The sequence below is a fragment of the Sinohyriopsis cumingii genome, chromosome 7 (genome assembly GCF_028554795.1).
Source record: "Sinohyriopsis cumingii isolate HCF-2022 chromosome 7, ASM2855479v2, whole genome shotgun sequence".
NCBI lineage: Eukaryota > Metazoa > Mollusca > Bivalvia > Unionida > Unionidae > Sinohyriopsis > Sinohyriopsis cumingii.
In genome coordinates, this window is record NC_142967.1 from 6,663,280 (window position 1) to 6,690,603 (window position 27,324).

The following is a 27,324-nucleotide window of genomic DNA, read 5'->3' on the forward strand; positions in this document are numbered from 1 at the left end:
TTGAGAAGTACTTCCTGCAGCTCAAACTATGGGATGTCTCACTTTCATGGGGGTGGGGAACACTTTGTTTTATTAGTTGATAACTATTTCCTTTTGAATATCAGCAGATTAGTAAAGAGTAATATGGGATGATTTGGACTCTCGTATTAAATTATTAATTTTCATGTGAACTGTGAGATAGTATACCGTTTTTGTTAAAATTGTCTCATACATGTATTCACCCGAATAACAATTAATAACGATTAGAACTTTTGGTGTGAACATATTATTTTTTTTAATGCAATATATGAATTACTTAATGTCAGGTTATATTGAGTTTGCATGCATTGGATATTTCTTTATTTAAACTGCATAGTTTTGTGTAACGTAATTAAAGTCTATTTCCATTCAGTTCTGTTACAAATCACTATTACATTTCTTCTGGGGAATTTATCAAAAATTCCACATGGAAGTTTAATCAAGCACAAACAGTTTTCAGATTTCACATTTTTCCCACCAAGATGTATTACCAAATAGTCTGGCTGAAAAAAATGCAGTTATTTTACTTAATTTTCTGGTAGGTTCTTGCCACATTCCATCCATAACACACTTCACGCAATTGTTTTCGTGTAAAAATTAGCGGCTCTAAATTATTACTGCAAGGAATTTCAAATATCTACTTCAGTCTGCTAGGCTTTTTTGTATGAGACATTGTTTCTATAAATATGTCTGCTCCAAAGGGTGTTAAAAGTTAATTTAAAAGGTAAATTATTAGTATGTATGACTTTAGAATTGCAATTTATTTTAATCGGTTCTTCGTCGAAAACATCACTTATGATACTGTAAATTAGCCCTAAGAACAGCATAGATTCATATCACAGCATAATCGGAGATTTCTACATTTTTATGCTCCACAATCACTCTCGTTTTATCAGTATTCATTTTCAAACTGGAAGAAACGTTTGCAAAGTAGGTTATAATATTTAAATCAAAAGAAAATATAAATACATGGAGAAAGGGAGTCGCCTTGACGATGTCCACAACCACGTTTAAATTACTATTATACATTGTCATTATCTCTAACACAGAATTTGATATTGGTATATTTTTGAAAATCAGAAAGCCATGTCATAAATGAACCACTAAACCCTAAACCTAAATAATAATATTTACCTTCAGAAATTAAGGGCAAAGTAAAGGAACTGAATCCATCTAGAAACAGAGAGTGTGGGATTGTTATGCTTCCCTGCATAATCACATCATGGTAGCTGAGGTTACCATAGCTCAGTGAGTCTCTAGTTATAGGAATGATGGAGCTTTTAGACACAAATCCCAACCAGCAATACATCTAGGAACTTGTAGAGCGATACTCAACTCGAGTATTTAACATAAATCACTTGATATTTTCCCATATGTAACTTCCAGAGGATAATCAGGTCTGGTTTAGAATTTGTCACCTTCGGTAGAACAGACTGTACACTTGTTACAATAAATGATGATGCAGTATTGTAAAATAATTCAATAAACATATTGGTTACTAGTATTTAAAAATTTGTTTCGGTATATTGTCTTTTGGAATGCATCTTACAACGTCTTCTGTTGATGTTGATAAAAGATCCCCTCCATAAAACCTGTAATGTATTCATCTCAGAAAAAGAAATATATAGATCATTCCAAAAGAATTTAGTCGTAAGACAATCAGAACTAGGATTCTTATTATCTAGCATATGTTTCAGAAATTATGAAATGTAACTGATATTTCTAAATTAGTTTTCTCGATTTCATTTATTTTAAGAATACAGTGATATGGAACAATGTCACAGAGCGCAACATTTTCTACTTACATAAACTTATTTAAATGATCATACCACGTTAGCTATTCTTTCAATTTTAATTTTTGGGTGAAATTACTGAAACATAAGTAATTTTATTACTAAAGAGAGTATTTTCTCGACTACAACAGAAACGACTAATCTCTTCCCCCTCTTCCACCAATCTCACACAAAATCTTGTTTTAACTCCCTCCAGTGTTTCTTCCCTGATTTCAAACAGTTTTATTAGATTTTCTATCATTGCCAAATCTTTGATTGCATCTAAATTTAATGTGTATTATTTATGTTTAGTCTAACTACTTTTATTCTGTCTTGATGTTTTCTCTTAAAATAAGAATAGGAAATATTACCCCTTATTTCGATGAAAAAAGCATCAAGCAAGAATATAGTGAACACCACAGTATACGTATGTCCCATTTTTAGCAAACGAACAAACAAATAGGCAAGATGTTACATCCCTTCACATTTCTTATAGTAAGAGAATAGCAAAACAATAATGCATGTCCAGAACTCTTGAGAAAGAACTCACAATAATCATGAAATTTAGCTTTAGTTCAGAATGTCATGTGAGTACTTTGCAATTCCAATAAATAATTGAAATAAATGATTCCTCTCAAACTACATATAAAGTGAACATTAAATACATCTGCAGACTGATATTAACACAAGAACAATGCTAGAAAATTGGAATCAGAATAATTGTTCATACATCTCGACGACCCTATTACGACTCCAATTAGCAATTTATCCCAGTGACTTATTCTACAATACCTGACTTATACCGAAACGAAAACCACCTGACCTATGTCGCAATACTCAACAATCAAATCAGATAATTACCCCAAACTAATAAACATGTATATTATTAAGACTGAGTTTACAAATAGTAAACACATATTTATAACCATCTAAAATAGAATCTACAGCCATGGACCTTAAGTCAAGCACACAATACACGATAAATATATCACCACTCACCCACCTACTGTTAAAGGGCATACAAGACATTAAACAATAAAAAATACATACTTTCTATTATATCAAAATTAAATGCACTATAATGAGTTGATAAAAATCAGAGATTAATGTCTTTTATAATTCATTTTACTCATAACTATAACTTTACTGGGCCATGTATAATATTTGGAATGAGAATTTTCTATTATGAAGGTGGCAAGTTATTGGTTACTCCATTTATCTTCATTCATTTGTCGTTCCAAACCTGGAAGATCAATGAGAATTGTGACAGTTTGATTGATGTTTGAATTGGACTGAAGTCTTTCAAAGGTTTGAACTACTTCTGTTTTGGCTAAATTACTTTTGAAACTTTAATAAGAACCTTGCGTGTATGAGTTTATTGTGCCCCAAGTGTAATGTTACATTTCCAGTGACCCCCATAAAGATATTCATATCGTTAAATTCCCAAAAGTCATCTTGCACTTCGACCTCCTCACCCCACTCCCACAATAAAACCTGAATTTCCCGATAGTAGCCCGACTCAGGTTCTCATTGTTACCCCATCCACCCCAAACCAATAATAATAATAAATAAAGACAACAAATTACAACTTCCATCATCAGGATGTAATATAATCACGGGATCTTCCAAGGTATCTATGCAAATAATGTCACCCAGAATTTTAAAAAGCCAGCTTGCTAAACATGCGCAATTGACACCCTATAGTGCTCCCCTATACTACTTCTGGAGCTTGGGAAAATGGAAGGACACAGAATGAAGGGCTCAATTTAAAACCTTCCGTTTTCGTACAGAAATCAGGAAACATAAGCTAATAGATGAAAATAATGTGCATATGCAATAATGTGTCATCAAAGTAGCTTTCGTTATTTTGGAATAACAAACCATATGAATAGAATAAGAAACTCTATGTTCATTTAATAAATGCTAGGCAGACTTCATCAATTAGTTTCCTTTCAGTCTCCATCGTGAAACAGGCTACTTATCCATATAAAAAAGATATTCAGTGACTGTTCTAAAAATAGCATTGCATTTCCGTGAAGCAAATGAAAAGTTAGATTCTACAGCATGGTATGTATAAATGTAAATATAAAATTATTGCGGAATAGGTGAAAATCCCGATTTTATGGTTAAGCCGTTTTATTTGTGCTGTACACCTACAAAAAGAGCTGCCAAAGGTACTTAGATCTCACTGGATAATATCGTATTTTTCTAATTTTTAATGTAGAAGGCACGCACTTAATTATCATGAACCTAGCGTTTACAAATTCACACATAAGCCCAGTCATAATGTGGTTTACATTTGCTTGGAGTTAGGCTTGAAAATGGGTTTGCTTGTTTGGTTACTGTCTGTCACAGTTAGATTAGCGTTGGAGATCATATGCGTAACTCGACCTGCAAAAAAGTCGGTTATCGTCTGCGACATAGGTAAATATCTAAAAATAGAGATGTTTGAGGTGTGAGCTAATTTGTTATAATACTAGTAAGCCTTAATCATGCATACTGATTATTTTAACCGCCTTGACACAGGAAAATATTCAAAATAACTCTTTGCTGTCATAAATGAATGTAAAAAAGAGGAGTTGGTTGTAGTGTTGGTTCTGTTATTTAATAAGCCGCCATATTGACAAGAAATAAAGCCGAAAACATCAATCAAAATCATACAAGCACGCTTTCTACATTTTTTAGCTTTTATTTGCATTTTTAATTTAAAATTATTCTCAGTTTTCTGCAATTGGTTGTTCTCGACAGAAAATTCACCAAAACTAGCCGATACTGAGATCTTAGTAATTCCTGCGATAGAAAGAGCTAAAGGGAGATAGCCCTTTGAGGTCTAACTCTTAACACCACAATCATACTTAATATGCTTCTTATTTCCCGATCAATGTTTGCATGTGTGTGTGTGTGTATATATATATATATATATATATTTATATATATATATATATATATATATATATATATATATATAGAGAGAGAGAGAGAGAGAGAGAGAGTGTGTACCCATCGCCTTGTCTCCAAGTTCCCCCTATACCCTATTGAAATGTAGCTAATATAGTCATTCGCGCGTAGCAGACACACCCGCTTATCGAACCCAGTACTGAATTATAATGTAAGTAGGCCTACATACTCACTCCAAGGCAGATGGAGGTTATTATAATGAGTTACAAATCATCCACCATATAGGGCGGGAAATGCTATCATTGGATCCTACATGAGAATGCGTCGAAAGATTTTGTAAATATCATGCCGGTCACATACGTTTTATTTATCTTGACACCAACTGAACCAGCGACCAAGGTCTTTGTTTCTTCTGAAGTTCACAAGAAACGACACGGGATTGCAGTCTGACGACAGAAATAATTTATAAAAACACAAACTGATCGAAAACGGTAAAACCAATTAACACTACTGTGCTTGCTACCTTGTTTCTGTTTGTCTAATTGATAGATTATAGGTCCACCTGTAGTCATAGTTATATATATTATGTTACTTTTTTTACTTAACTTTGTTTTGTTTATGTGTGCATGTGTGTGAATGTGTGTGCGCGTGTGTGATATATATATATATATATATATATATATATATAGAGAGAGAGAGAGAGAGAGAGAGAGAGAGAGAGATAACGCGCTTTTTGTCCCTTTCAGAAGCTTTGATTTAGACCGAAACATTGGGTGCATTTCGTTCTTCACTTCCCTCCATTATGTACACAATGAATATAGAAATTGATATTTGAGTTGGAGACATTATTGTTAAGGTCACAAATTCAAAACAATACGTATTTCTTTAATAACAGCTGACTTTGATAAATATGGCGCATTTTCATTCAGAGTTTATAGTGTGTATGCAAAAATATCATATCCGAAATATCATATTTTAATAAATTACAGTTCAGTATAGATACAAAGACATTTTTCTTCTAACAAATGCATTTCTTCGTTCAAAAAATCGTTCAATGACAATATCCCTATTTTGCTGATGAAATTCTTATTCCTGTTTTGTAACTTTACAAGACTATGTTTGTACGCGTGTGTCCATAAAGAACTCTCTTTCTGGTGACGGTACTGTGGTTAATTTTTGAAAAGTTCACATTAATTATGCCTTATGCATTAAAATAATGTCAATTTTGAAAGCAAAACATCTTTTTTTCTCTCTAGGAAACTAAAACAAACAACTTAAATAAATAAATCAGAGTAATACAGATTTAAATTTCATATTGTACATGAAGATCACAATGGTATGTATGATGGCCGGCGGCAATTCGGACAGGAATGATTGCCTTCTGTTAACCAGGGAACTACGCACTTCTCATGAAAACTGTGAAGACATGGTAAGTCAATTAGACGTTCCATTGCTACAAAAGGTTCTTGGCATATCGTACATTCATCGTTGTCTTCGAAACCCTCCCGAGGCAAGTCTGTGTTGTATTTCCAGGTCTTCAATTGTTTGATGTAACTGTCTGGGACCCTTTCTTCCAGATGAATAGGGTTTGATAACTGAGAATATAAGACTATCCCAGTTGGGCTTACAATGGAAAATACAGGGCGCTGAAAAGGATCTCTTGATAGCTGCACTCTATATGTTGCTGATCGATTCTGTTCAAAAACTGGAAAAAATACAGACTCAGGAATCCCCTGCTCAGCGTTTAGCGAATCAGAACCCTGCTGCTCAGCGTCTAGCGAATCAGAATCCTGCTGCTCAGCGTCTAGCGGATCAGAATCATCACGCTCGGCGTCTGACGGTTCATTAGCCTGCTCCGAGTCAAAAGCGTTCCCATCTTGGGAATAGACGGGTGCATCAACAATGAAATCAAGAAGACGTGGGTAGGCATCGCTTGACTGTGCCAAACCTTCTGTTCGCTGCTCAGAGTTTGAAGGGTGGATGAAACTCATTTTCTCACATATTAAACAGGTCACGATCAGATAAGTTAGATATGAAAATAACAGTAATGGCCAATGTATAAAATAGAAAATAACGTCCTTTCTAATAACCGAGAAAACAGAAGTCGTAGTTATTAATCTAACAGCTCTTATAGCCAAAGGAACTAAAGTCTCAACAAGTGGCAACTGATAAATTCTGAGTAACGGTGCCCAACATAATAAAATAAGTATTATGTTAAATTTAAAAAGACACAAACAGAGTCGATACATTTTTGTTGTTAATCTCCCAGGTGTTAACGAAATTTCAAACAATCCCAGTGCATTTGCGACTACGATACTTAAGACGAACATGTCGTTAAGACTGGGATACAAGGTTTTCAAGTAAAATTCCAAACAATGACAGTTCAACATTTCACCAGGATTATATCCGTAATAGAAAGTCTTTTCAGCAGTAATGATAAGATATCTGGATGTGGCATTGTCAATATTAGCTTTCTGTACCAAATATTTTCCTTGTTGAGTCTTGGTATTCACAAATCCTATTTTAACACGTCCTGGAAACTTAACGCTGAGAGCAGAGAAAAACATTGGTATCGTAGCCATGGTGGAAAAGAAAATGGCACGCACTTCTGGATTGAGTACAGATTTGTAAGTTAACCAGTCTGTTTGAAATGTATTATAACTCCCAATTCCATGAATATTCAGGTCAAGCTGTTGTCTGACCCACTTAAATATTGATTCTGCTTCAATTTGTCCTGGGTACGTGATGAGCCTAACATACACTTTTCCTTTGTACTGCTCTGGCAGGGCTAATATAAGTTTGGAACTGACGGAAGTGGACCACTTCTTTTTCCGACAATAACTGCAAAATTGCAAAGCAGCCATCAATATATATAATCTGTCGAAGACAAAAAATTGTGTAAAAATATGTACTAAAAGTAATGTTGTAAATTGTAACATTTTGTGTCATTAGATTTGCACAATCTCCGTTATTAATACAGAACATTTATGATTGATTAAATGTATTTTAATTACATCTTAGTTATTCCTGTGAACAATATCTTCACGAATTAAAAAATCTTCCTCAGATTACAAATAGCTATATCCATGATGTGACTGGTCATATAGCATACCATCTGTATGTCCGTCCGTTCATTCTTAACTCAATCAATTTTGAAGCTACTGAGTAGAAACTCACTGACTACTTTTGTGGCAACTTCCCTCGAGAAGGTATGATTTTTGTGTTCCTTTATTTGGGTATCAAGGAGGGAGTGAAAGGGTATCAAGGAGGGAGTGAAAGGTCAGAACTACAATATGATGATACTTTGCAATATTTTTATCAACTTTATAATGTATTTCTACTAGATGGATAAATTAAAACCAATCAGGGACATTACTGCTGTAAGGTGAGAGGAGACGACTCTTAACAAAAACTTTACGGATTATCCATGGCGAGCGGTAGAAGTAGTATAGTTTTTGCCTGTGGAACTTTTAAGCATTTAGCATCCTGCAACATTATACATCCAGTGTCATTTTCACTTGGTAACTGAATTGTCTGTCTGCTTCAAACTAATACATAAGATAGTGTAACGAGTACGGTGAATGGATTGAGCTTTAAATGCATACGACTGGGTTTTAAAAGCATAACGTTTTAATTGATTTTTTTGTAACTAGCAATCCTTTGTCTTGGAATTATAGAGAATAACAACTGAACTATGAAAAACTGCCACCATATTGTCCATATATAAAAATAATGTTTTATTTTAAAATATCAACAAATACAGGAAAGATACCGATCCATCCGCAAATCAATTTATAGAATGTCCTACCTTTTGTCTTTTGAGCAGTCAAAGCGACCAAATCGGACATTAAATTTATTCACTTTTCTTTGAATGTGTCTCCAGGTATCGACAGCGATGCATTGGTGTTCAGAACTTGCAACGACTACTACCAACCACATACTGTCCTTTGCATCTTCCACCTGCTGGTTAAAGTCAAAGCCCCCTTTGAACTGTGTGATTGGAGTTATGGAATCATCGGCCTGTAACATAAGGGCCGCCTCGAGGTCTTCTTCTGACACATCACCTGTAACATACAGTGACATATGGCAGTGACATCGGAAGTATTCCGGTGTTACAATGTCAATTCTGTTTCTGTAACACATGTTCTCACGGCTTTTATTCACGTAAGTCACATCTCAGTAATATACACTGGTCATCTCCTTGTGATATTACTGTTCTCGTGCCTTATAGTTGTTTTTTTTTTTCTTCTTTTTATTTCACTGTACAAAACTTAACTGCTCAGTAATGGAAACTGCTTTAAAAACTCAGAGAACTCAACATACTGATATTATCCTATATTACGTCAGTACACGATAAAAAATGTGTACAATGGTGGATGCATAACATTGCATAAGTCTTACTAAATTCTTGTATATATTATAGATTAAAGACTTAACTTACTGACAGCATCCTCTGTGTGGCTTTTGCACATATGTAACTGTGTACAAGGGTGTATGCAAAACATACCATCGAAAATGATATATACTTATCATTTAGGTCAGTAGGGTGGTTTCTGTATCAATGCTGGTCCAGTACTGTTGCATTCGTTATGAAAAAAATCGTTTCAATGTTTCTCTGGCGGTTTTTATTTTAACATTGTTATACAAAGTTAATAGCACAGCGGCGCCATTAGGCCAACTCTGAATCGCCTTTTGCAATGACACTTTGTATCAGCTGGTCAAATTTTGTTCATCTACGTTTAAGTTTAGATAAAGTTGTACCCATGTTATATTTCAGCCGTAGATTTGCATCATTTTGTACAAATATGCAAACCCTTTATGCCTTGATGCGTTCCGTAAAATTTGGTGAAATAATTTTGAGCGGTTTTCAGAAGAAATATAAATCTTTTCTGTTTTCAGCAATAGTCAAACATCTGATGGAATATTTGCATCATTCTTGTAAAACTAAAGTTCTCCATTTCGGGATGCTTTCTGTAAAATACAGCTAAATTCTATGAAGCACTAGCTTGAAGGTGTTTCTGTCTTTTGTTAAGGTTTTCCTGTGGTTTGTAAAGGAGGCTATATTTGATTCCTGACCCAATCATTTGTTTAAAACTGAAAGCTCTGTGTGGAAAAAAAAATCAAATTTGGTACATTTCTTTTGAGTGCGTGCTGAGAAGTCGTTTATGTGATTTAGCATAATTAGTAATTGTGACCATATTTGGAGCAGACTGGTCTGATTGGTACAAATTCGTAATATCTTCAAGCACTGACGCTTTTCCCAGCGATGGATCAAATTTTATGCAGTGGTTTTGGAGAAGAAGACGTTGGACTGTTTTGATTTGTTCCATTTTGGTGAAAAGTTTTATTGGAGGGGGTGCGGGAATCACCGGTACAGTCTTGAAAGGACTTCATGCCATTTCTGTCCAGTTTCATCAACTTCTCTTTCGCGTTTATTTTAGAAGGAGCTGTTTTAAGTTTGTCCTAGTTTTAGTAGCGGTGGCCGTGTTTGACTTTGGGTCAACACCATTTGCATAAAATGAAAGCATTCTATACCACGATAATTTTTTCAAAATCTGGTCAAAATTTGACGAGTGTCTTTTTTAAGACGTTTTTTAAAGTGATTTCTGAGTTTAGTAACAGCACATTTGATGTTGGTTCGGCATCTTCCATACCAATTTGTTAGATTTTCATATCAGGATGCTTTATATCAAGTTTCGTAAAATTGTATTGAGTAGTTTTGTAGAAAATAGGTCGTTTTTAAAAAAAAAATTGTTATATTTAGTAGTGCCGTATTTGATGCTGGATCAGCATCTTTTTGTGTCAGAACGCTTTCCGGTAAGCTGATCAAATCCAGGTAAGAATTTGTGAAGATGTCGTTTAAAAGTTTTTCTATTTTTATGTAACATCAACCATAATTGGTGGACAATCAACATATTTGTATAAAACTGAAAGGGTTTCCTGACAGGACGCTTTCTATCAAGCATGATAAAATTCGTTTCAGCTGGCTTGTGGAAATATAGTTTAGCTGTTGTCTAGTTTCAGCAACAGCGGCCAAATTTAATGTTTGGATCACTATCTGCCGCAAAAATGTGAACGCCCTCTATGCCGTGACGCATTGTTTCAAATTTGGTCATATTCTGTTGGGCAATTTTTATGCATGGATCCTTTAAATCATATTATATTTTAATCAACAGCAAACACATTTGATGGCGGAGAGACAGCATTTATCCAAATTACAAAGGCTATTTAAACATAATTCTAGTCGATGTTTTTAGAGAAGAGGTCGTTTAAATGTTTCTCTATTGTTAGCAATGGCGGCCATATTTATTGGTAGATGGACATTATTTGTATAACAAGGTAATTTCTTTATTCCATAATTCTTTCTGTCAAGTTTGGTCAAAATCTATTCAGAGATTTTGAAGATAAGAATCGTTTAAAATATTTTCTTTCTATATTTAGCAGAAGCACTTTATCTCAGGATGCTCTGTACCAAATTTGGTAAAAAATGGTCTCGTGGTTTTGAGGAAGTTTAAAATACCAATCGCTGACAGACAAAACTACGCACTCACAATGTACAACACAAAATGTGCGAAGAATGACGGATGCAAGGCCATACCACAAGCTGGCTTAACCAGGTGATCCAGTGGTGTGTGGTTGGAGTGATCAGATCAAAATAATCATATGATACTGAGAAATGTGCGCGGAAATGCTCGATCTTTTACACCTAGACGTGAATCAACCTTCTGGACGAAATGTCAGACACCATTTCGAGTTTCGTAGTGTTCGAAAAATCAATCATTGTAAATATGTTTCAAAACTCACATATAAATGATGTAAATTCTCGAAATGTTTTGTTGGCTGGGATATGACGCTATGAGATATTTGCCGCAAAGCAGTGTGTTACTGCATTTTATTGATATGTTGTTTTTTATTTGTCCTCCTTGGTTTCTGCTACACCAATACCCTATTTCCATTTTTAGGGGAGAATAAAATTTCTAACAACATTTCGTAAACCTTGAAAAGTGTTTTAAAATCATTATTTGTATCCTAGGAGATTCAGTCAGTGACCAGGTGTAATCTTAACAACTAGTTTCAAACCACTGGTTCCGGTAACCAATTTTCTCACATAAAGATAATCAGGACTTGAATCCTGCGAAAATCACGTGGTCGCATTAGTGTCACACATTGAGTAATATTTTACGGCATTCGCAAGCATGTGACCAAATCGAGGAGTAGAAGTAATCGATGTAATTAAAAGCAGTGGCCTAAGTATTTAGAGCGTCCGCCTCGGATACAGGAAGTTGCAGCTTCGAACCCCGGCCGAGTTATATTAAAGATATAAAAATGGTTCTAACAACTTGGCGGTCATCATTAAGAAGTTAGTATTAGGACAGGGCGGCCTGGTGTCAGGATAATGTGACTGGATGGGACATGATGCTACATGCTTGCGACATGATGTCCCAGTGCTAGACATCATTATCAACTGCCACACTGCAGACATCGTAGCGACATGACTTAAAAATTGCTCAAGCTACGTTAAAAATCTAAATAAATCCCAAACACAGAGATTATATACAGAATATATGTTTGCAAACATTCCACGAGCATTTAGTAGACCGGATCCGTTTTTACTATACATGAGATCAAACATTAATACGACTTTATCGTGAAAATCGGAGGATCGGAAGGTTTGTCCTAATGTTTGCTGCTACTGCAAAATACCAATAGAAAAACTGATTGTTTTTAATTAGTAACCATAATGAGGAGTCAAGTCGTCATGCATTAGTAATCATGATGAGGAGTCAGGTCGCCATGTATTAGAAACCATAATGAGGAGTCAAGTCGTCATGTATTAGAAACCATAATGAGGAGTCAAGTCGTCATGTATTAGTAACCATAATGAGGAGTCAAGTCGTCATGTATTAGTAACCATTATGAGGAGTCAAGTCGCAATGTGTTAGTAACCCTGATGAGGAGTCAACCCGTCATGTATTAGTAACCATAATGAGGAGTCAAGTCGCCATATATTAGTAACTATCATGAGGGGTCAACTTGTCATGTATTAGTAACCATATTTAGGAGTCAAGTCGTCATGTATTAGTAACCATGACAAGGTGTCAAGTCGCCATGTATTAGTAACCATAATGAGGAGTCAAGCCGTCATGTATTAGTAAACATGATGAGGAGTCAAGTCGTCATGTATTAGTAACCATGATGAGGAGTCAATTCGCCATTTGTTAGCAACCATGATGAGGGGTCAAGTCGCCATATATTAGTAACCATGATGATGAATCAAGTCGCCATGTGTTAGTAGAAAATATATATTTGCATTCGTATACTCGACAAACGATGGCAAATTATTGATGTTAAAAGTGCAATGAAAGTCTTTGAGACGAAACTCAGGTAATATAATTGTTGGATACAAAATTTTAACTGAAAAATACAGGTGTCAGATATCTGCTATGAGACCGGCTGAAGATATGACAAATGTAATATTATTTCAAGTGAATGACAATGAAAAGTAATTTTGATAAGCTACAAGAATTTTGTCTGTCTTTTGTTTTGTCCATTAAGAATGCTAAGAATATGTTGAATTATCATAGTGAGTAAACAAATGAAGACTGTTGAGTCTTATCACATGGACTGATAAACAAATGCCATTAAATACCTTAAGAAAGCCAGAGGTAACCTTTGATCATCGAACTCGATTTTGTTTTTACGATGAATAAATAAGAAAAGTAGTTGTGTTTACTGTGTGTTAACTGTCATTTTTCTCTTTAATCGTGTGTCTATTTTGGAGGTAGTGATTACCATTTGTCTCAGTGACTGGGTAATGTGTCTTTAATGTGGATGCAGATGAGTATTATGTTTCTGTTTAAACAGCTGTCAACTAAAACTGCCTCCAACTCTAAATAGAAAAGGGCAATAAATCTGAAAACAAGAGGTCCAAATGAATGTGATATTACTCACGTGATTGATATAACTTAACAGTTCACCAAAGAGCAATAACTCTTATAAAAATCATGGAAGTTCAATGACTGGGAAATATGCACTTCTTCAAGTGTTGATGATAATACGTATAAACCAACAATGAAACCCATCGTTAGCTGTGCGAGAAATCGCCGTAAAAGAATAGTTTCACACACTGAACCTAACTGGAATGTAAAAGGGCGTCTTGGAAGTACAGTGATTGGTCAAGATGTGCAGCTTCCGATGATGTTCCTGATATATGCATCAAGTATGGAAGTATTAAATGTGGCAGTAAATTCGATTGCTACATGTGGGATTAGATGCTTTTTCAAATGATTTTTGTTATGTATAGCATCCAGCCATAACTTATTTCAAACAAGGAAATACCTCTTAATCAATTGCAGGAGTCCAGTGACTGGACACTATATACATGCTTTGATGATATTCATGCTATGTTTTAAGTATTACAGAAATTTGGAAATACTTATGGGACAACTTGCGTTTTGAAAACTGCAAGACAAGCTAAGTTCCTATGTCTGTCATGCCTGCATCCAGCTGCTGCAAGTCATGCACTGCATCCAACTGCTGCAAGTCATGCACTGCATCCAACTGCTGCAAGTCATGCACTGCATCCAACTGCTGCAAGTCATGCACTGCATCCAGCTGTTGCAAGTTATGCAATGCATCCAGCTGTTGCAAGTCATGCACTGCATCCGACTGCTGCAAGTCATGCACTGCATCCAACTGCTGCAAGTCATGCACTGCATCCAACTGCTGCAAGTCATGCACTGCATCCAACTGCTGCAAGTCATGCACTTCATCCAGCTGCTGCAAGTCATGCACTGCATCCAGCTGTTGCAAGTCATGCACTGCATCCGACTGCTGCAAGTCATGCACTGCATCCAGCTGTTGCAACTCATGCACTGCATCCAACTGCTGCAAGTCATGCACTGCATCCAACTGCTGCAAGTCATGCACTGCATCCAGCTGTTGCAAGTCATGCAATGCATCCAGCTGTTGCAAGTCATGCACTGCATCCAACTGCTGCAAGTCATGCACTGCATCCAGCTGTTGCAAGTCATGCACTGCATCCAACTGCTGCAAGTCATGCACTGCATCCAACTGCTGCAAGTCATGCACTTCATCCAGCTGCTGCAAGTCATGCACTGCATCCAGCTGTTGCAAGTCATGCACTGCATCCGACTGCTGCAAGTCATGCACTGCATCCAGTTGTTGCAAGTCATGCACTGCATCCAACTGCTGCAAGTCATGCACTGCATCCAACTGCTGCAAGTCATGCACTTCATCCAGCTGCTGAAAGTCATGCACTGCATCCAACTGCTTCAAGTCAAGCACTGCATTCAGCTGTTGTAAGTCATGCACTGCATTTAGCTGCTGCAAGTCATGCACTGCATTTATCTGCTGCAAGTCATGCACTGCATTTAGCTGTTGCAAGTCATGCACTGCATCCAGCTGCTGCAAGTCATGCACTGCATCCAACTGCTGCAAATCATACACTGCATATAGCTGCTTCAAGTCATGCATTGCATTTAGCTGCTGCAAGTCATAAGGACAATAACTGTTACAAAAGTGTAGAGCATAGTGATTTATAACTATACGCAATTTCAGATGATTACCAGACAATGTACAAATTTCATTGGACAGATGGACAAACATTTAGGTTGTCAAAAACTCGCCATAGATCCACGGATATAAAAATGAGAATTCTAACCTACTTTCACAATTTCCGAAGTGTTTTGAACTTTGCTTGAAAGAATCGACATGAACTCCTGATTTAAAAATATTTTAAAAAACATTCCAATCATATCCTTGGTGTGTTAATACTATTTTGAACAATGCATGCACTCTTGGGTGAAATTACACACACACACACGCACACACACACACACACACACACACACATACACACACACATATATTTTACCTGAGGCTTCTACTAGCTCAGAGAACTCGGACTTTTCCACAAGGCTGTAATATGGGACGCCTCTGTGTTCCAAGAGGGCCTTCAGACTTTGGACATTGAGTGTCACAGGATCCAGGAGGCGACGTGACAGCTGGCCCTGTTGGTAGTGCACCATCAGCTCGATCAGCCGCGCCAAAATGAACAACACACACAGGTAAATCAGAAGCAATACCACCTGCAAACCATATTGTGTTATATATTGAAAAGAATAAATGTCAAATTACCCTGCAAAACTTAGATACAAATCAGCAACTGTCATAAGCTCAAGCCATTGCATTGTATGTATGTGAAGTAAAATAGCATCCTCGTAGTGACAGTGCTGAATGAAGGGTTGATACTGCTTATATATCCGATACAAGAATCATAAATATATTATAAAGGTGAATACACTTTGATGCAAGTTCTGTATGTTACGACAGATACAGATATTTTGTGTGGTATATCGATGTTCCAAGATTTGTGAGGTTGCTTCATGCTACTAATTGTAAACCGTACTGAAAGATCTGGTGCGCCTTACGGATTATTCGATACATACACATATTTAAATGACCTAATAAAAAAGGTTTTTGTACAAAAGTCAGCAACTTGATACTAACCAAACTAAGTTACACCTCAGTGGGTCTTACAAAGAGTATTTTTGATAAATGAACAATATATTTTGCACATTTTAAAAGAGATGTCAACATGTTCCTGTTCGCTTGCAATAATGTTTTTGAAGCTAATATATGAGATAAATGAAACACTAGTTAAATTTAAAATATTTCGATCTTTTTACATAATAAATAGAAGGGGCCCCGAGTGGCCGAGTGGTCTTAAGTGCTCTTCGTTACGGATCACTGCCATCTCACCTCTGTCTGCGTGGGTTCGAGTCTCGGATTCGGCTAATGTGGATATGTGAGAAAGCTTGCCAGTAGCTTCTCGTGGGTCGATGGTTCTTTCATGGGTTTTCCCGGGTTCTTCCTCCACCATTAATACTGGCCGCATGTATAGCCTATAGTGTGCTGAAAAATGGCGTTAAACCCTACAACAACAACAACAACAACAACATAATAATAATAATAATAATAATAATAATAATAATAAATAGAAATGTATCTACGTAATAGTTATAGGTTACAGCATTTGTATGGGAAAATAAGAACGAGTTTTTCCAGATGGATACTGCATGAGCTTGGGGAGTGGAGTATATTCATCCGACGAAACGAGTTCAAATTTTCCTATACAAATGCAGTAACCATTTTATTATATACTCATTTTCCTATTCTACCTAAGGCTTAATTTTATAAATAAAAATACACATCAAGAAATAAAATAGTCGAATTTATGCTGTATTCCAAACTAAATACACAAGCACAGATTCATTAGTACATTAGTGTGCACATAACGCCACAGACGAAATTTGAACTTAGTCGCGAGCTCGACATCACTTTTGAAAGAAATGGTCATTTCTGTCTATTCAAAGTTGAAATTTAGAGTCATATTGTGAATGAATGCGCATTGCAACAACATTTCCATTTGGTCTGGAATTAACGGATTTGGGTATTTTTGGTATTCTACAAAATCTTATGATTATGGACTGGATTTATCTGTGTCAATTCTACATGAAATACGTGTGATTTTAACAGCGATGATGCGTCTTGTCTTATCTGCATGTGTGTTTCTCTTCTGTCATTGAATGTTTGGAATCATTATTTGGGAAAATATGAAGTCTTTCAATTGTAATTATGAAAAGACGCTCTGGAATATAACGTTCATTTCATTTTGAGTACAGTAAGGGGAATGTTAGTGCAAATTACAGTACAGTTTCGAAATGTGTAATCAAGCTTGAGAACCCATAACATAGCTCATGTAATTCGGATTTGCAGAACTAAGAAAGTGCATTTTGAAGAAATTCAGGATGCAAAACTGTAAGTATATTTTTGACATTTTTATCACCAAGTAAAGAAGATATGTTTATGCCCGGTCAGTTGCATGCTCTCCTAGTTGCCATGACCCGGATTAAGTATGACGTCCATCGCTAGCCTAAATCTGAAACATTGTATCAACGAAGCTAACGCGCAAAATTGCAAAGCAATTGGTTTGTGGCTCTGACATCCTTAATTTTCTTCAAAAAGCTTCACTGGCATTTTCCCTCGAAGTTAGTACTTATAACATGATACGTATCGAATAGATAGCCCTTGCCCTCAGTATCATTTTCAACGACATTTTATGTACCCAAGAAAGCACTGGCCATAGTTTGAACCATTGTATAAACGAAAAATAACGAAAATTTCTCCTAAATAACTGTTCAAATGATCAAAATGGTATTTTCAATAGTGCGTCTCTCACGTTTATTGTGTACATTGCGAATATCACGTTCATTCATTTGCTTGTTTGAAAGTTTCATGTATGACTCAGTAAATTCGTCCAAATTGTTCGCTTTATCATCTCTACTTTCAAATAGACGAAACAGCTGTTTTAGTTCATCCACAAACAAATCTAATGAACTGACACTTAAAGTCTACTACTACTTCCCGATTCACATGTCGTGCACCTACGTGCAATATCAAGGTGTTCAGTATCGTAGAATACTAAACGATTCTGACAATGTTAAGTTAACAGAGGAAAAAAGTGGTATATAATAATTAAAGTTACTTATTCATCATGCCCTTATATAATACACAAACCTAAAACAACCACAATATGTTCAGGTGATCACTAGAATATTAATTGGGCCAAAACTACTCATATAAACAAAATCGCCACCATATCCTTGGACCTTAATGCTGAAACACTACAACACCACTCATACGTTGCTAAAACCTTAAATGGAGATCGTAAAATGCTATACTTTTAGTAATGAAAGTCTCAACACAAAATAAAAATAATATAATTCATTGCACAAAAAGATGCACAAAAAACTAACCATACATTGCGATCACTTCAACAGTTTTCGGAGAGCAGGATGATCAAGATCGCATTATCAAGAGGGATTAAAGCAAGTTTTTTAAGTGGAACGATATTCAGCTAAATTTACGGAACAGAATGAAGACCTCGTCAACTCTACATTTTCGATATACAATGATTCACCAAAAACAGAGAAAACATTTCTGAAAAACAAAGTATTTATAGATTACTGCATTTTTATGGGAAATTATGAACGAATTTTTCTGTTATACTGCACGACCTCGAGAGTACAGTATTTTTAGAAGAAAAAAAAAAAACAGTTCATAGTTTCCACGGAAATGTGGTAACCTCATTAATATACACTCATTTTGTTTTGCTACCTAATGCTTAGTACTAAAAAAATACACTACAAGAAACAAAGCAATTAAATTTATGATTTATTCCAAAATAAATACACAACCGTAGATTCATCAATACACAATAACAGTATTAGAGTGCGCCTAGCACCGCCCAGCGACCTTTGAACTTGATAGCTTACCGCAAGCAAAGTCACTCATTTAAAAATGAAATCCCAGTTTGCACTATCTAAATTGAAATTTAATGTCATGTTATAAAAGAATGCACCATTGAAAGATTTCCAAGTTATCAGAAATGGAGTGATTTCGTTTTTCGGTCAAACCCGCTAAATTGTCGTTATCAAGGTCTGGACGGATTCCGCACGGTGTACATGTGGCTTGATGGACTATCGTCGACAACACATTAGTTTCTGTTCTGCCATTGATAGTTTGAAATCGTAAGCTGGAAAACTATGAAAGTCTTCATTTATCTTCTCAAGAAGATGCGGGATTTAATATTGTTTTAGTGAAGAATATATTCCTTTCGTTTTAGAGTGTATTAAATTCTGCTTTGGAATAAGATTTCGGTTTCAAATGTAGTCTAGATTATTGGCTTACATATTACAGTACATTTCCCCTCTCTTGAGCTGTATTTGGAACCTACATAATTCTAAATAGCAGAAAAAGCCCACAAAAAACATTTTTAGGAGATTTAAAAAGTAGATTTATTTTCATTATTATTACATTATAGATGGTTTATAGTCATGCCCAGTCATTTGCATGATCTTTGTTGGATTGACCCCAGCTTTCGACAGGGTTGTCATAGTATCCTTCCTTACTGAAGGGTTCGTGATTCTCCCCTGGATTTCTGCGGCAAGTCTCCCCTGGATTTCTGAGGCTAGTCTCCCCTGGATTTCTGCGGCTAGTTTCCTCAGAGATCCTGTTGATTAACCCCACTTGTCTGTGATAATACCTGCAACTGTTAATATTTTGTCTAGTAAAATATATTTTTATTTGAATTCTTTTGTAATGTACTCATTTAATTTTCAGGTTTTTTTAAAATAAGTTTTTGTTTTTACTAACTCTATTAAAATATCTTTGTTTTCTAATATTTTGGAACGTTCATTGATGCATTTGATTGTGGGAATTGCATGGTATGTGCAGAGCACACACTTTATTAAAGATTTTTCGAACCTTTTTTGTTTACTTTCGTATGTATTTATTTTCATTCATTCATTACTGTATCTGAAACGTTCTTTTACGACTTTGTTTTTTGCTTTATTTATATTTTAATTTGAAGTAAAGGACATTAACTCAATCTGTAGAATTAGAATTACCATATTTGGGAAGCTTCTGTAAGTTTCTACATTGGACCTGAGGTCAGATAAAAGGGGTTGTCGTCATCCATCATTTCCAAGGGTCTTCGTTTCAAATACTGCAGGTAAAGGTGAACTAGTTCTCACCCAAGTGCTGTTTGGATCTGTATACATCCCTCCCAGAACCGTCAAAGGCTATGCTATCCCTCTTAGAATAATGAAGATATTGGGCATGGCGGAATATATTAAAACTGATACATCTCCAACCTCGACCTTTAAATTCAAACATTTTCCCAGAAATCGAAGAGTGAAAATTACAGAGCAGCGGGTGTGTGAAAGCTCAATTCACCAGTGGAAAAAAGTTTCTTCGTTATCGTGGCTTATCGGGTCTGTTGGTCTTGCTTTTCTTCCAAAACCAGTCTTCTTCAATTGTATTTTTTTTTCTTTCGAATTTAGTGATTCCACTGACTTGTGACATGGACGATCTATAAGAGAGATATGACACAATCTAGCCTTAATCTATCTTTATTTGCTACTGGTTACAGAATATAAAGAGCATTGCTCACAGTCAGAACCATTGGCTTTGTCAATCGTTAGAAACATCTATGCTAATACGTGCTTAAGAGATCCAAAATGATATTTTTAATGCAGCGCGTTTCACGTTTGAAGTCATAAAAGGCCATCGCTGGACATTTTGGATGTCATGTTCAGTCTCTTGCTTCATTGAACGTTTCTTTTGTGAATATGAATTCATCCACATTGTCAACTTCACCGTCTCTACTTTCAGATGGATCAAACAACTTGTTGACGACGTACACAGACAAATCCAATAAATCCAAATTGCTGGAGTCTGTGCCCATTGTATGATTACAATCGAAAGTAGTTCCTAACAGACTATTTTTAGACACACACGTCGTGCAGTATTAAAGTGTTCAGGATCGCAAAATACTGAAAGATTTTGATAATGTCAACGTAACCGAGAAACAAATGAGCATATAAGATTAAAGACAGTACCTGGTGACTCTGTGTATAAAGTAGCTGCTTTTGAATCATCAATTGGAATGATAAAATTTGACATCGATGTGAAATCACTGATACATTTGGAAGGATTAATAACAATTATTCCATATTGTTCCAAATAAAACTACTTGCAGTAAATGGCTGTTCTGCTAGCTTAATGATCACTCCAAAGAAAATTTGTCAAACATAAAGTACACTCACTACAATTTTTATACTGCTTAAAACACATGACGTTTATGATGATGTAGGCTAATAAATGTTGCACTTTACTAAGACAAAGAACAATAGTCATGGCATTGAATTATGAAGTAAGTACATTTACTTTAATAAGCATCAATCAGTTGTTGAAATAAACTAAACGGAACGAAAGTAAATTAATAACCCATGAAATGAAAGAATGATAACCAAACAATCTTCTTACACGATATACCAGTAAGCTAGAATATTTCCCTACTTCACAGTCAATGTTAGTTACCCAGATGACCAGCGGCAAACATACATTGTTAGCATGGAAGCATATTAAACATACAAGTTGGAGATAAATAAATCTAGAGTGACAGTGTGTGCGTGTGTGTGCGTGCGTGCGTGCGTGTGTGTGTGTGTGTGTGTGTGTGTGTGATAGTTTTATAAATACGTATGGGTTCGTTGAGTAAAATCAAAAATGGAAATTGACCAACCAATACATCTTCAAAGAGAGAAAGATGAAAAGATACAACTAGAAGAAAGTAAATTGTTATTAAAACAAGATCCAATGTTTCAAGTGAAAGATAAAACTTCGAGTACTTTTTAATCTACTGGGACAAAAAACTTAAAACTTAAGACTGTACGTATTAAGACGCAAGAGCGACTCAAATACCTGCACGAGTATGACTTGAGGTCCTCAAGACAACAGTCTTTGTCTGCTGAAACGTATGTAAATGCGTGAATGGTAATTAATAATTTTCGTCCAATCACATAATGACCACGCATCGAGATACTCTGGTTTCACACCTCCTTCGGTTTTATGGTTTCACATTTATTGGCCTTTATAGCAAGCCTGATCAACTTAAGTCTTCTGAGAAATTGTGACCATAGCTCTAGCAACTGCACAAGAAGGGCATAAATCAGGGAGTTTTATCTCAGCCTTTTAATCCAAACAACTTTAGACAGTTAAAAGTGGATTAGCCACCACCTATCAAAAAATGAATGTCCTCAATGATTAAAGACGTAGCCACTCCGACAGTCAAGGGTCCTGAAACTCAGTTAGATGCCAAATTGACACAATGGAGAGGAACTTTAACAAAAACCTTTTACTCCCTAAATCAAAACACTTTCACTACAAGAAGACGACTCAGATTAAGTAAAAGTACTTTATAGTAAAAGACACTGAGACGCCCATGTGTCCCTTAGTATTTTAATTAGGGGTAGATTTATCAGATTCACCAATAAATGATTTAAAACCTTTCGACGTGAACGGTCAAAAATTCTTCATAATAAAATCAGACTGGGGCTTGTTTGAATCAATAAGTAATGCTAGACCGTGACTTTGACCTCTTCGAAAAAGATCATTTGAAATTGCTCTGTAATTCTTTAGATGCTTTTTTAAACAATACCTAACAATCAAAAATAAAGTGCTCTATTTTGTTACAATTGGTGTACGTACGAAGAGATAAGGATTTCTGACCAGTCGTATCAGAAGATTTATAAAAGTTCGGTTGGTTTATTTTTTTTACAAAAACATGCTGCAGAGAGGAAGACTTTATTGACCAACAAAATATTGTGAGACAAAAAATAATCGTCTACTGTATGATCTTCCAAACGTTCTACCTTTTGATCATCATGATAGATCCTGACGTCACATTGGACGCAATTTTCGAACTCTTCAACTAATATGGGTTGTCCAAGGTTATCAAAATCTTCATCAACCTTTTTAGCTGACAACCACATATCAATCAGATTTTCATTTTTCCTTACATATTCGACACGGGTTTTCCCAGTTTTCTTTTTTAAAATTCCTGAATCTCTGTCGATATGTCTCAGGTACCAACTCAAAACCCTACAAAATACATTTGTTAATTACCTCCTAATTAGCAGTGTGTTCTATTTCCAGTGAAGCATAGACTTCACGACTTTTGTCTGTAAATACACATTCTTATAATAAAGGCAAATTATGTCTTTGCCATTATACTGTTGTTGTTGTTTTCTAAATAAGAAGGATATTGATGTACGTCTTTTTCTTTAGAAGGGGGTACCAGCATAATGTTTTCAATTTACATAAAACCTGAACGTAGAGGATGAGGTACATTCTGCCTTTCTTTTCTAATTTTTTCAATTTAAATTGCATTTCATTTTCTCTCTCTCTCTCTCTCTCTCTCTCTTCATTTGCGTTTATACTTCTTCCTCCTGCATCTGTATTTCATTTGCATTTCTCTTAGTTTCTCGTTCCACACTTTGAATTTGTATTTGTATTTATCTATTCTCTTTCCCTTTCTTCTTCCTGTTATGTATGACTCTATTTTGTGTAATTTATTGTACATGATTGTATCTATTTCAAGTTTCACTTTTGGCACATAGTATGCATAGGGTCTATATAAGGGTGTTTAAAGAGTGACAGAGCCGTGAAATGTTTCTGAATTGGCTACTTGTTACCACGGTGTCTAAACGATATAATGCAGTGGTTCCCAACATGTGGGCCGTTTTTCCTCTCCCCAGGGGCTGTTTTATTTTCTTTCCTAGAGAGCCTTAAAGTATTAAAATAAAACTATTAGCATGAGGGGAGCAGCAAAATTTCTTTTGAAGTTAAGAAGGGGTCCTCGTACTCGGAAAAGTTGGGAACCGCTATTGCAAACTAAATAAAGCTCTTGCGGAGTGCTCTTTCGTCTGCCTTCGTCTTAGTTATTTTACCATATATAGGGAAGGGATACCATGTTTGACCACATACCCTACTATTATCTGCATTTATAGACCAGGTTTGTATTATTCTGACTCGTGTGTTAAGTTATATTTTGTATTCTTTAAAATTACTAGTAATGCATTGTTTTTGTTCTACTCAAATAACTTTCAAATTCAATTTTCAAGTTCATTCACTCCATCAAAGTTGTTGTTGCGTATTTATTGCACAAAAGTTGACGTTACAGTATACATCAATATTTGAAAATACGAATCGCAATCGCCTCCATAACGAATCACTCTAGAAGGAAGCGCTGTTCACATTTGCATGTACAATTCCATAGCGAAACGAAGGCTGATTAAAGACAAGTTTACCTAATCAACACATTAATTGTTACACCTTAATCTTTATACAGGTACATGTACGTCAGAAAAAATGTGTATTGGAGTCACCCTATCAAACGTGTATTGGAATATCTTTTTGTTGGGTAAGTATCCTGTGTATTATGTTAACTGTTAACTGAGTGTCTGAAAAGAAAAGACTGCACTTGACGAGGTACAATGAATGCCCGCGGAATAAATGTCTTGTGTTCACCCATGCATCAATCGATCCTACGCTGATTGCCAAAACATTACTCACTTCTAACTAAACTGATACCCTCCACAACATAATAATTGAATGAATTAGGACAGGGGTACCAGGCTAGCCAAAGTTTGGCTAGTCGTACAAGGTCGTGTAGACCTACTGAATGAATAATGGAATATTATATATTATATTTAGTTGTTGATCAATTTTCATTCATTGTAAGAATGTGGGCTATGAAAACTAATTGTATTCTCTCCCCTGGGAGTAGGTGGTATGAAATCCACTCCAAACGGTTGCAAAGGCATGGGGTGGGGGATGGGTGAGATACGTATTTGTGTTTGTTTGTTTGGAGTTTGGGGAGAATCGGTTTCAACGGAATTATAAACACATTTCTGGCAATTTCATGCTAGGAACACCGAGGCAGCCAATCTGGGCTGGTAGGCACCCGCGACCCTCCCTTGACGCTCTTCCAGGATAAGCTTCAGCGGCTTCCACATAGACGTCAGAAACTAGCTGATGGCAAGAAAAAGCGTAGTTGTAAATATGATTAAGAGGAAAGTGAAGAAAAGGAATATGAATGGCAGAAAATGCTGTAATGTTGTGCAGTTTCTGCACTCAACATTTAGGGATATATGAAAGAGCGCAGATTAGTTAAATTTTGGCAGGTTAGTACAAATGTTATCTTGGTGGTTGTTGTCGACCAGTAAAACAATCATGATTTTAAACCCTTCGAGTTTTTGTTTGAAAACAGAAGATTATGTGAGAGGGAGAGAAAGCGAATACTACGAGATCTGAATATAAATATTTTTTTATGAGGGACTTTCTTGTCAAGGCGTATATATATATATATATATATATATATATATATATATATATATATATATATTGTCGCAAGCTAATCGTGCGCAAACACAAACTATGACCTAAGGCTGAGGGCAAGATGTTATAAGTTTAAAGAAACTGTCCCCAGTGAACAAACAAAATATTTATGTCATGGAATTGTTCACTACTCTAACATTATTCATTGTAATCTAATCATGAACATCATGCCATTTTTCTCTATATTTCACATGTTATGCAAACAAATTACATGCAAATTAATTAACTATAATTCCAGAGGTATGCTCATTGTATTATACTAGTTTCAATTTAAGTAAAGGTTTTGATCCATATTTTCCAGCAAAACTTTAGCTCCTAATGGAAAACAGTCGACTCATTTAAGATAACTGTGCAAATCTACATTTTAGGTTTACATTTTACATCTCTCTCTCTTGTCAAAAAGAGCGCAATGTTAACTATCAAAATTATTTCGGTTTATAATAAGTTGGAAGCAAAAGTATCACGTCTGACCAAATATATTTATGTCAGATAACACAGGCAACACAATTTCTCCTGAGATTATTGCTTCTTTACTTTGTCGTAATTTGTTTAATAATAATAATAATAATAATAATAATAAATTATTCCAAATTATCATTATTGATATGATCATCAGAAAGTTTTCCAGGTTAAATTTTAATATTATACAAATATAAAATATAAATGAAATTAGTTGCATCATTAAAATTGTACTAAGACACATTTAAGACAGGATTGATTTATTATTTGCAGACATGAAAATAGTGTTCTTATAAGCCACTTTACTTACTATTAAAAATGCTAAATTAAATCATACACACGTCTATTCAATTCCACAAACTTTACTTACTATTGAAAATACTAAATTAAATCATACACAAGTCTATTCAATTCCACAAGCTTTACTTACTATTAAAAATACTAAATTAAATCATACACAAGTCTATTCAATTCTACAAACTTTACTTACTATTAAAAATACTAAATTAAATCATACACAAGCATATTCAATTCTACAAACTTTACTTACTATTAAAAATACTCAATTAAATCATACACGAGTCTATTCAATTCTACAAAATAATTCAGCGCTAGAGACTATTGTTCAGAATTATACTTAAGTGGCATGTTTTCGCAAGTTTTGTGATATCTATTAAAGAGAGAAAAATGGACAAGGAAAGAATACATTTTTATCCTCATAATCAATAAGATGATAGCATATTTTCACACAAGATAATACTAATTTAAAAACCGATCATCTTTTAGACCACATTTTTCTGAATGTAATTTTCATGTTCACCTACATATCGCAATAAAGTTGACATATTTGCAGTATTTAGAAACATTTTTTTTTCATACAAAGATATATTTTCTTTAGACACGAAATCAAATCATGTGTCATCGTCAAGGTATCGCACTGGTATGTATTTTAATATAAACTCAGTTGTAGAGGTACCATTTAATTTGATAAATACCTTAAACCACATTTTCCTGTTTCTTGTCTCGGACGGAATAGGAATATCTCCGTGAAGATGTGGCTCACTTAAATGGTGTATCTCACATTAACATGGTTTCATCTTTGCTAGCGGAACAAAGATGTTAAAATAAGAAAGTGAAAGTAGACCTACTCCTCAGACTAATACCGAGTCATGTTTGCGTCAGTTCATTTCCAATATGTCAGAACACGCTTATTGTAACCTGACAGAAGGTAGGAAAGGTCACGTGGTTTTGGTGGCCTAATAAAACCAAAGTCAAACTCCAGTGGTCGCAGAATTTCATTAGCTTATACACGTATGGGTTGGTAATTTAATAAAAAAAAAAAAAAAACGGT

General features: G+C 35.2%; 1 protein-coding gene across 2 annotated transcripts; it reads right to left on the reverse strand.

Moving 5' to 3' along the window:
* Positions 1–5,557: 5,557 nt before the first annotated feature.
* LOC149794685 (E3 ubiquitin-protein ligase RNF103-like) lies at positions 5,558–27,175 on the reverse strand. Of its 2 annotated transcripts, none has more exons than XM_089964294.1 (4): positions 26,969–27,175; positions 15,586–15,799; positions 8,497–8,752; positions 5,558–7,529 (listed from the first exon to the last, which is right to left on the reverse strand). In XM_089964294.1, exons 1-4 carry the CDS (start codon positions 26,978–26,980, stop codon positions 6,017–6,019), a joined length of 1,995 nt encoding a protein of 664 aa, XP_089820420.1. In that variant the 5' UTR covers positions 26,981–27,175; the 3' UTR covers positions 5,558–6,016. The 2 variants fall into 2 exon arrangements, with proteins under 2 accessions (XP_089820420.1, XP_089820419.1); XM_089964293.1 differs by having other exon boundaries at positions 5,558–7,565.
* Positions 27,176–27,324: the final 149 nt, after the last annotated feature.

What these genes read in the sequence shown, in the direction of transcription:
- LOC149794685 (XM_089964293.1), bottom strand. An exon ending in TGAGCTAGTAGAAGCCTCAG is followed by an intron (nt 8,753 to 15,585) that starts GTAAAATATATG and finishes TGTATGTTACAG; the next exon opens with GTGATGTGTCAGAAGAAGAC. An exon ending in GACTGCTCAAAAGACAAAAG is followed by an intron (nt 7,566 to 8,496) that starts GTAGGACATTCT and finishes TGTCTTCGACAG; the next exon opens with ATTATATATATTGATGGCTG.